General features: G+C 45.7%; 1 protein-coding gene and 1 non-coding gene across 2 annotated transcripts in view; one reads left to right on the top strand and one right to left on the bottom strand.

Annotated features, from left to right (window-relative positions):
• The window catches only part of Ing5 (inhibitor of growth family member 5), a 21,415-nt gene continuing 11,723 nt past the window's right edge, over window positions 1–9,692 (top strand). The window contains exons 1-3 of the mRNA XM_028755337.1: window positions 1–61; window positions 2,297–2,368; window positions 9,384–9,550. Coding sequence (XP_028611170.1) covers window positions 25–61; window positions 2,297–2,368; window positions 9,384–9,550 — 276 coding nt within the window. The 5' untranslated portion in view covers window positions 1–24. The remainder of the gene's footprint in view (window positions 62–2,296; window positions 2,369–9,383; window positions 9,551–9,692) is intronic.
• On the bottom strand, window positions 5,641–5,744 carry LOC114610823. Its single transcript, XR_003709735.1, has one exon. It is a non-coding gene; the product is annotated as a U6 spliceosomal RNA (small nuclear RNA).

The raw sequence follows: 9,692 nt of genomic DNA, 5'->3' as shown, positions 1-9,692 counted from the left end.
ACCCCGAGCGTGGCCGCAGCGAAGATGGCGACTGCCATGTACTTGGAGCACTATCTGGACAGTAAGCACTCTGGCCGAGCCGCCGCCTACGCGGGTCCGCGCTGCCGCTGCCCCCGGCCCACCGCGATCCGTGCGGGGCTCCGGGATGCGGGGGAGGATGGGGACCGATCATGGGGACTGTGGGGGCTTACGGTCGGGCTGGGGCGCGGCCGCGGATGGAGGGCGTGGGGCGCGGCGCGGGGTCCCACCGCCTCCGCCGCGCCAATTCCAGGTGCGTCACGGAGGGGTGTGGCCTGCGACTCAGCCCGCCTTCACCGCTTCGGCCACACCTCCGACGCTGACCACGCCTCTATCCCCTCCTCTCTACTTCAGTCTAGCTTGCGGGGAGGCCCGCCCCTTCTTCACCTGAGGCTTGTGGTGCTAATCTAGCTGTAGAGCCAAACACACACGCTGTTTGCCTGTGGAGCTGTAGGAAGGAGCTCTAGGCTAGTAAGGTGCGTTTTTCGAGAGAACTCGTGCTATCACGAGCCAGCCCGGCAAGGGGGGATGTCCTATATAACGGGTTGACCTTTGACATCCCAGGCATTGGTAACCCCGTTTATTTATAGAGGGTGCGATGGACTCCCGGCAAGAACTGGGAGGAGGGTTATTTCCCACTCTATAGTGGAAGAATTGAGACTCTTTGGAGGAAGGTGCATCTAGCCAGTGGGGTGCCCGTTTTCTACTTGGGACTGGGCAGTGGGACTCCAAGGTGAACCATCTTTATTCTGATGTCTGTCCAGTGAGCGTTCTGTGGTGGGTTCAAGGCGAGTTCATTTCACTGCTGGCATCGTGTGGTGTCCCTGTCTGCTCTTCCTACCTGCCCTGTGCCACCCACGTGTTGGCAGGAGTCTTATTTCTCTACAACTTACTGATTAGTTGGGGCACACTTTTTTTTTTTTTAAAGCTCACAAGATTAAGACATGGGCATAAATAGAGATCCAGAAGCTGCAGATAAGGGTCCCTCTGTCTGAGAGTAGAGGTCCACAGGAAGGTAGAAAGGTAAACAGTTGCCAGGGTCACAGGAGTCAAGCTGTAGAAAGGAATGTCTTGATGAGCTCAGGAAGTTACAGACTTAAAACAGCAAGTTTTATGAGATTTAGCTCTAAAATGCTGGCCTTATCGACTGTGGAGATATTTGAGTGCAGAAGGACCCAGAGAGGGAGCTGGAGCCTGCTGTAAACTTAAGGATTGAGGAGTCTCTGCACCTGGGGATGCAGTGTGGGCAGAAAAGCAGAATGGGGTGGTTTGCCAAGCAGCTCACTCTAACCACAGGTACTGGTGAACTGCTGAGTGGCACCTGTTCAGTGCCACTGGTTGCCTTTCCCATGTGCATAGCTGTGTCACTAGAGACTGCTGTGTTGGGCCCTGCAGGGAGAACAGTGTCTTGGGACAGGATTGTCTGCAGCTCCTGGCTTCATAGGGATCTGGACATAGTTGGAGAAATCAAGGACCCAGGTTCTAACTTGAGCTTCGGGAGGATGAAGTTCACTGTGTGTGACCTAGGGGGGTGGGAGGGTGTGGTTCAGGGGAGGAGTCTCAGCTATCTTCCCTGCCTGTGTCTTCTGGAGGCAGGTTTCTGCATCTTCCAGCTTCTGGTGCTTTTGAAACTGTCAGCCTGTTGTTCTCACTGTTTGGTACACCCAACCTCTACAAGGTCTTAATCATTTTGGTCCCTAAATCATTTTGGTCCCCAAACTAGAACAGAAATAGATGAAGCCTGCTATTGCAGGCTTTAGTATAAGGTCCTGGAGATAGTTTTTTTTTTTTTTAAAGGGAACTCCTTTTTTTTTTTTTTTAATTTTATTTTTTTGTTTACTATGTATACTGACTGCAGTGTGCCTGCATGCATGCCTGTAGACCAGAAGAGGGTACCAGATCTCATTATAGATGGTTGTGAGCCACCATGTGGGTGCTAGGAATTGATCTCATGACCTCTGGAAGAGCAGCCAGGGCTCTTAACTTCTAAGCCAGCCCCCCCCTTTTTTAAAAAAAAAAAAAGGTAAATTTTATGTATATGGGTGTTTTACATGTATGTCTGTGTAGCACATGTATCCGGTGCCCTCCAAGGCCAGAGGAGGGTATTGGATTCCTAGAACTAGAGTTACAGATGACTGAGCCTTTTCATAGGCGCTGAGAGTTGGACTTGAGGCTACTGGAAGAGGAATAAGTGCTCTTAGCAGCTGAGCCATCTCTCACCTGTGGAGGCAGGTTTTTGTCTTACTGAGAAGTACAGCAACTTTACTGTATCTTTCAGGCATTGAGAACCTTCCCTGTGAACTTCAGAGGAACTTCCAGCTGATGCGAGAGCTAGACCAGAGAACAGAAGGTGGGTATAGCCTGAGCTAGGTTTTCACTAGAGAGAGACAGGAGAGGACATGGGACATCACAGGGCCCTGAAGAGACCTCGTATAGTGGAGGGCTAGCATTGCACGGGGTCTTGGAAGGAGAGCTGGTCCTTTTTTGTTTTTGTTTTTTGTTTATTTGTTTTTTTCAAACAAGGTCTTATTATGTAGCCCTGGCTAGCCTGGAACTGGCTGTGTAGACAAGGCCAGCCCCAAACTCAGGGATCCACTTGCCTCTGCCTCCGGAATGCTTGAATTAAAGATGTACACCACCATGCCTAGTTTAGGTCCTTTTTTGGTGTTTGTTTGTTTTGAGACAGGGTCTTATTCTGTAGCCCAGGCTGGCCTCAAACTCTCATTGCACCTTTCATAGCCTTCTTGGGTAAGGCGGGGGAGTGCTGGTACTTTTAACTCAGGTTTAGTTCCCTGCATTTTTTAAAATGTGTGTGTGTGTGTGTGTATGCGTGTGTGTATATGTATGTGTGTTTGCACTTGCTGGGCATATGTGTGTATGTGTGGGAGGTTTACACTTGCCAGACATATGTGTAGGGGTCAGAAGACAGCCTTGGGTTCGGACCTCATCTTCTACCTTACTTATATAAACGGGGTTTCTTGTTGTCTTCATTGCTGCATATACAGGCTAGCTGGGATTTTCCAGTTTCTGCCGCCCATCTCCAGTAAGTGCACTGGAATTACAGAAGTACATGCTACTACACTTGGCTATTAAGTGTGATCCTAGGATTCGAGAGGATTCAGGCTCATGTCCATATGCTTTCGCTGCCTCTGAGCCATCTCCCGAGCCTATTTCTTGTAGACCTGGCTGTCCTGGAACTCACTCTGTAGACCAGGCTGGCCTCGAACTTAGAGATCCACTGGCCTCTGCCTCCCAAGTGCTGGGATTAAATGTGTGGGCCACTGTTTGGCTGTCTCCCGTTCCTGCACAGGTTCATATCTTACCTCCTCAACTGTTGTCCTTTGAAGTCAGCACATTTGATGCTTTTCTCTTTTAATTTTTTTTCTATTTCTGCTCTGTTTTATCAGTTGAGTATTCCTTATCCAAAATGCTTTAGGCCAGAAGTATTTTGGGTTTTTATGTTTTTCAGTTTTGAAATATGTAGTGAACTATCTTGGGAGTGGAACTCAAGTCTAAACAAATGAAAATGTGTGTCTGGAAGGCATTTTTATGACATTGCTATTGATTTTATATGTGAAATAATGCTTGCACTGAACTGCGTGTTAGTGACCATTACCTGAGGTCAGGTGTGGGCTCTTCCATTATGGTATCTTGTCAGTGTTCAGTTTCAAGGGAAGTAGAGAGGTGTCTCAGCAGTTAGGAGCACTGTTCTTTTAGAGGATCCAGTACCAGTAATCAGATGCTTTTCTTAGCCGTCTGATTCCAGGCCCAAGGGCTCTAAAGCCTTCTCTATCCTTCACCAGGTACCAGGCATGCACACAGTGTATTTATATACATGTAGGCAAAACATATACATAAAATGAAAATAAATATTAAAAAATTACAGATGTTTAGGAATATTCCATCAGTGTTTGAAAAGTTAGTAATGTTTTGTCTTTTGATGTTTTCCTACTAAAAACATTTCTTAACTGTTTTTTAAAAATTAGTTTATATTACCAGTATTTGGCCTGCATGTATGTCTGTGCATGGTGTGCATGCCTGGTGCCTCCAGAGGACAGAAGATGGCATTAGAGCCCCTGGAATTGAAGTTACAGACAGCTGTGAGCTGCCATGTGTGTGTTGGGAATTGAAACTGAGTCCTTTGGATGAGCAGCCACTGTTCTTAACCCCTGAGCCATCTCTCCAGCCCCTATTTCCATACTTAAGAAAAAGACATATTTGTTTTATATCGTGCATAATTGTTTTGCCTACATCTATGTATCTGTAGTACGTGTGTGCCTTGTGTCGGGAGATGAGAGAGAATCAGACTCACTGGAGCTACAGTTAGGATGGTTGTGAGATGCTGGAGGATTAAGTCTCCAGCTCTATATACTTAAAACGTTTTTTTGATGATTTATTTATTTATTTATTTATTTATTTATTTTATGTATATAAGTTCACCATTGCTCTCTTCAGACACACCAGAAGAGGCCATCAGACCCCATCGCAGATAGTTGTCAGCACCATGTGGTTGCTGGGAATTGAACTCAGGATCTCTGGAAGAGCAGTCAGTGCTCTTAACTGCTGAGCCATCTCTCCAGCACTACTTAAAACTTTTGAAAAAGATTTACTTATTTTTATTTATGTGTATATGCCTGTGTATATGTGTGTAGATACCTGTGGAGGCTAAAAGAGGGTGTCAGGTCTCCTAGCTAGAGTTAGAGGCAGTTATGAGCTGCCACAGTGAGTGTTGGAAATCAAAGTCCAGTTCTTTAGACTCTAGTGCTTTTGACTGCTGAGCCATCTCTCCAGCTCACTCTTTTTAAAGTTAATTGCTTTGTGTATGTGTAAATCCATAGTCACGTGTATACCTGTCATAGTGTGCGTATATGTGGAGATCAGAGGGTAACTTTGGGAATCCGGGTCTTTCTAGGGATTGAACTCAGGTCATTGCGCTTGATGGCAAATATCTTCAGCCACTGAGCCATTTTTACTGTCTGTCCCTCCACCCCTCCAAATAGGGTCTCCTAGCCTGAGCTGGTCTTGAACTTGCTGTGTAGCTAAGGCTGGCCTGAAGTCCTAATCCTTCCTCCTCTATCTCTCAAGTACTGGGATTGTAGAAATGTGCTGTCCTGCCAGGCTTTCAACACCCTGCTTCTAAACAACATGCTCTTGCCGCTCACCCTTCCTTCCCTTGTTCCTTCTTTCCTTTCTTTCTGTCTTAGGTGGAACTCACTGTGTAGACCAGGATGGCCTGGAACTCACCAGAGATGCACTTGCCTCTGCCTCCTGAGTGCTGGGATTAAAGGCGCACACCACCACACCAGGCTTCTTTTTTTCTAAATTACATTTTATTTCATTTTTGTGTACATGTGTCTGTATGTGTACGTGTGCTTGCAGTAGTCTCTGTGAGGTTTAGAGGACAATTTGTGGGAGTTGTTTATTTTCTTTCCATCATGTGTCCTGGGAATTGAACTCAGGTAGTCAGGTTTGGTGGCAAGCTCCTTTACTTGCCACTGTCATCCTGCTGGGTTTGTTACCCTCTTGTTGGTTTTTCTTATTTTTAATCAGTTCCAGACTAGTTTTATTATGACAGTTTAGATGTCTTCTGTTTTTTTGGTTTTTTTTTTTTGTTTTGTTTTTTAAAACATGGAATGCTTCACGGATTTTCATGTCATCCTTGCGCAGAGGCCATGCTAATCCCTGTATTGTTCCAATTTTAGTATATGAGCTGCTGAAGCAAGCCCGAAGATGTCTTCTGGACAGCAAGCACTGTTTGCCTGTCTCCAGGGTGTGGTCTACTACAGTCCCTGGTGAAGAGGGTGTGTTTGCAGGGCAGCCCTGTGTTGTACTTACATGACTTATTGTATTTTGAGACAATGTTACTTTGTGTGGCCCTGGCCATCCTGGAACTCACTCTGTAGACTAGAGTGGCCTTGAACTCACAGATATTCCCCTCTTTGCCTTCATGCGCTGGGTATGCACCTCTAAGCCTGGCTCTTACAGGATTTTTCTGAGTAACTGTTTTCCTTGGAGTTATTGATAACTTTTTTTTTTTTTTTTGGTTTGGTTTTTCGAGACAGGGTTTCTCTGTGTAGCCCTGGCTGTCCTAGAACTCACTCTGTAGACCAGGCTAGCCTCAAACTCTCGAACTCAGAAATCCGCCTGCCTCTGCCTCCCAAGTACTGGGATTAAAGGCGTGTGTCACCACCGCCCAGCTATTGATAACTTTGTTTTCTTTGCTTCCCACTTTTTGCCCTTTGCTTCCAGCCACTCCCCCTACCCCCCCAGGCTGCCAGAGTGAGATCCTGCTGAAGGGTCCTCATTCCCCAGACTGTTGATGATCGTGTGTTCTCCCACCCTTCTTTGCCGCTCTTGAAAATCTCTGATTACATTCTCTTTGGCGAACCCTGTTCCTTGAATCGTGGAAGTCTTCCCTTTTGATTTGCTCCGTTTGTTTTGACAGGGACAGAAGGACAGGTAAATTTGCTAAAGGTGAACTTCCGGTGACAGCAGGCATGTGAAAAAGTAGTTGTAGCCGGGCAGTGGTGGCACACGCCTTTAATCCCAGCACTTGGGAGGCAGAGGCAGGCGGATTTTCTGAATTCGAGGCCAGCCTGGTCTACAGAGTGAGTTCCAGGACAGCCAGGGCTACACAGAGAAACCCTGTCTCGAAAAACCAAAAAAAAAAAAAAGAAAAAGTAGTTGTTTCAGCTTTCTGTTTGCTGTTCATCTGGGTGTGGAATTCTGGGTCTTTATGATCTCTTTGTTTCATAATGTTGAGAATATCTCTGCTTTGTCTCCTGACTTGCATGTTGGTGTTGAGAAATCTGATATTATTTAGATTCTGAGATTAAGCAAATTTGGTATAGGGTCTGGAGAGCTGCCTCAGTGGTTGTTGGGTTTGTAGACGATCTGAGTTAGCTTCTCAGCAGCACATCAGGAGGCTCACTGTTACCTGTAATTCCAACTCCAGGGATCTGATACCCCTGGCCTCCTTGTGTCCTTGTGTGCACATATCCACACATGCACACATAAAAAAACTAATAAAAATGTGGCAGACCTTTAATCCCAACACTTGGGAAGGAGAGGCAGGCAAATCTCTGCGAGTTTGAGGCCAGGCTAGTCTAAATAAGAGAGTTCTAGGACAGCCAGGATTGTATAGTGAGACATTCTCTCCAAAAACCAACCAAACTAAAACAAAAAAATTAATAAAAAAGTCTTTATAAAACTGAAAAGAAACGTTCTCTTTTCTTTCGAGATTTATTTATTTATTTTCATTTATTCATTTGATTTTTCTTTTTTTTTTTTTTTGTTTTGTTTTGTTTTGTTTTTCAAGACAGGGTTTCTCTGCGTAGCCCTGGCTGTCCTGGAACTCACTCTGTAGATCAGGCTGGCCTCGAACACAGAAATCCACCTGCCTCTGCCTCCCAAGTGCTAGGATTAAAGGCATGCGCCACCACCACCCGGCTCATTTGGTTTTTCAAGACAAAGAGTTTCTCTGTGTAGCCTTGGCTGTCCTGGAACTGACTCTGTAGACCAGGCTAGCTTTTAACTCAGATATCTGTCTACCTCTGCCTCTCATGTGCTGAGATTAGAGGCGTGCATCACCACTGCCTGGCAATGAGATTTAAATTTTTATTTACTGTTTTGTTTTGTGATAGGTGTTATGGTAAATATTATTTGGGGGCATCTGCCCCACCTTTGATCATTTAGTTCCCAAATAAAAGACACAAAACCTTTACTTTATTTTTTTTTCATTTTTTTATTTTTATTTTTTTTGGTTTTTCTTTTTTTTTTTGGTTTTTCAAGACAGGGTTTCTCTGTGTAGCCCTGGCTGTCCTGGAACTCACTCTGTAGACCAGGCTAGCCTTGAACTCAGAAATCCGCCTGCCTCTGCCTCCCAAGTGCTGAGATTAAAAGCGTACGCCACCACTGCCCGGCCAAAACCTTTATATTTTTAATAAGCCTTAAAGCATTAGCACTGGGCAGATACCAACTTTCTGTGCTATATTTCATCTACTTCCTGTCAATAACTCTGAGATATCATTTGCCACGAATTGGCTGGGCTACTTCTTCTTTTTTTTTTTTTTTGTTTTTTTTCGAGACAGGGTTTCTCTGTGTGCCCGGGCTACTTCTACTCCAACAAGCTGGCCCTCATTACCATGTGGTCACAACCCACCTACCCCAAAGCCCCTTTCTCCTCTCTCCCTTCATGATCCCTGCCTCAGACTCTAAGCCTAGGAACCGTAGCCCTGCCTACCTCTCTTACTGCCCAGCTACAGGCTGTAGGCATCTTTATTCAATCAGTAGCTTTAAATTAAGGAGCAAGGTTTGCACAACCAAAGCTGGCTACATGAGAGTTCACTCTGTGGCATCCAGAATTCAGCATTTCAATATGTTGCAATAGTCCAAATCTCACCAGACAGACATGGTTTCTGTGCAGCAGCACTAGCTGTCATAAAACTTGTTTTGTAGACCAGGCTGGCCTCAAACTCACATATAACCATTTCCTAAGTGCTGGGATTAAAGGCACATGTCATCATATTCAGTGTAATGTGATTGTTTTTTGAATTATTTTTATGTGTTTGTGTATTTTGCCTGCATACCTGTGTCATGTTTGATGCCAGAAGAGGGCTCTGAGATCTTTTTTTAAAAAGATTTATTTATTTTATGTATATGAGTACACCTTAGCTGTCTTCACACACACCAATAGAGGGCATCAGGTCCCATTACAGATGGTTGTGAGCCACCATGTGGTTGCTGGGAATTGAACTCAGGACCTGGAAGAGCAGTCAGAGCTCCCAACTGCTGAGCCATCTCTCCAGCCCTTCTCTGAGATTTCTAAGTTTCACAGGGGCATTCTTTAGTTTTCATTGCTCATTGCTGGGACTGCTTACAGATTAGAAGCACTGTGGTTTTCACATGTGGTCGCATTTTGGGAACGAGAAGACTTCATTCCTTGGAAATATGATTGACATTCAGACAGTTATAAAATGTTTATAGATGAGTTTACAGCTGCCATTAGGCCAGGTTCTTCTCTTTCCCACCTCTCAGCTGGTGAGACCTACCATGGCACCTGGAAACCTTGTGGGAGTTGCTGTAGACCCTCTCCCCTTGTAACCACAGATAGTCTCACTTCTCAGTCAGAGCAAAGAGCCGTACGTGTCTCTCCTGTTACTATTCATGGAAGCATGCAGGATGTTTCTATAGGATTTGCTGTGTTGTTCACTCTTTCCATATGCGAATGAGGTGTATGATAGGAGCCAGGCAAGGTGATGTGTTGCTGTCCAGAAAGCGCACAGTGACATGTCCAGTGATGCTCCACTAGCTTCCTCGATGCATGTCACCGCTTCTCACTTCCACTTGTCACCTGTCCTCATTAGATAAGAAAGCAGAGATCGACGTCCTGGCTGCGGAGTATATTTCCACAGTGAAGACGCTTTCGTCAGCCCAGCGTGTGGAGCACCTCCAGAAGATCCAGAGTGCCTACAGCAAGTGCAAGGAGTACAGTGATGACAAGGTGCAGCTGGCCATGCAGACCTACGAGATGGTGAGTGCAGGGGCCCGGTGCAGCCTTCTGCTGCCGTCCCTGACCCTGAAGGAGAGCGTATGCAAGTGTGTGAGGGTGTATGGGAGTGTGTGAGGGTGTATGAGAGTATGTGAGGGTGTATGGAGTGTGTGAGGGTGTATGG

Source organism: Grammomys surdaster, unplaced genomic scaffold, assembly GCF_004785775.1.
Source record: "Grammomys surdaster isolate TR1022 unplaced genomic scaffold, NIH_TR_1.0 126059, whole genome shotgun sequence".
Classification (NCBI taxonomy): domain Eukaryota; kingdom Metazoa; phylum Chordata; class Mammalia; order Rodentia; family Muridae; genus Grammomys; species Grammomys surdaster.
This window is presented reverse-complemented; position numbering and strand designations above follow the sequence as displayed.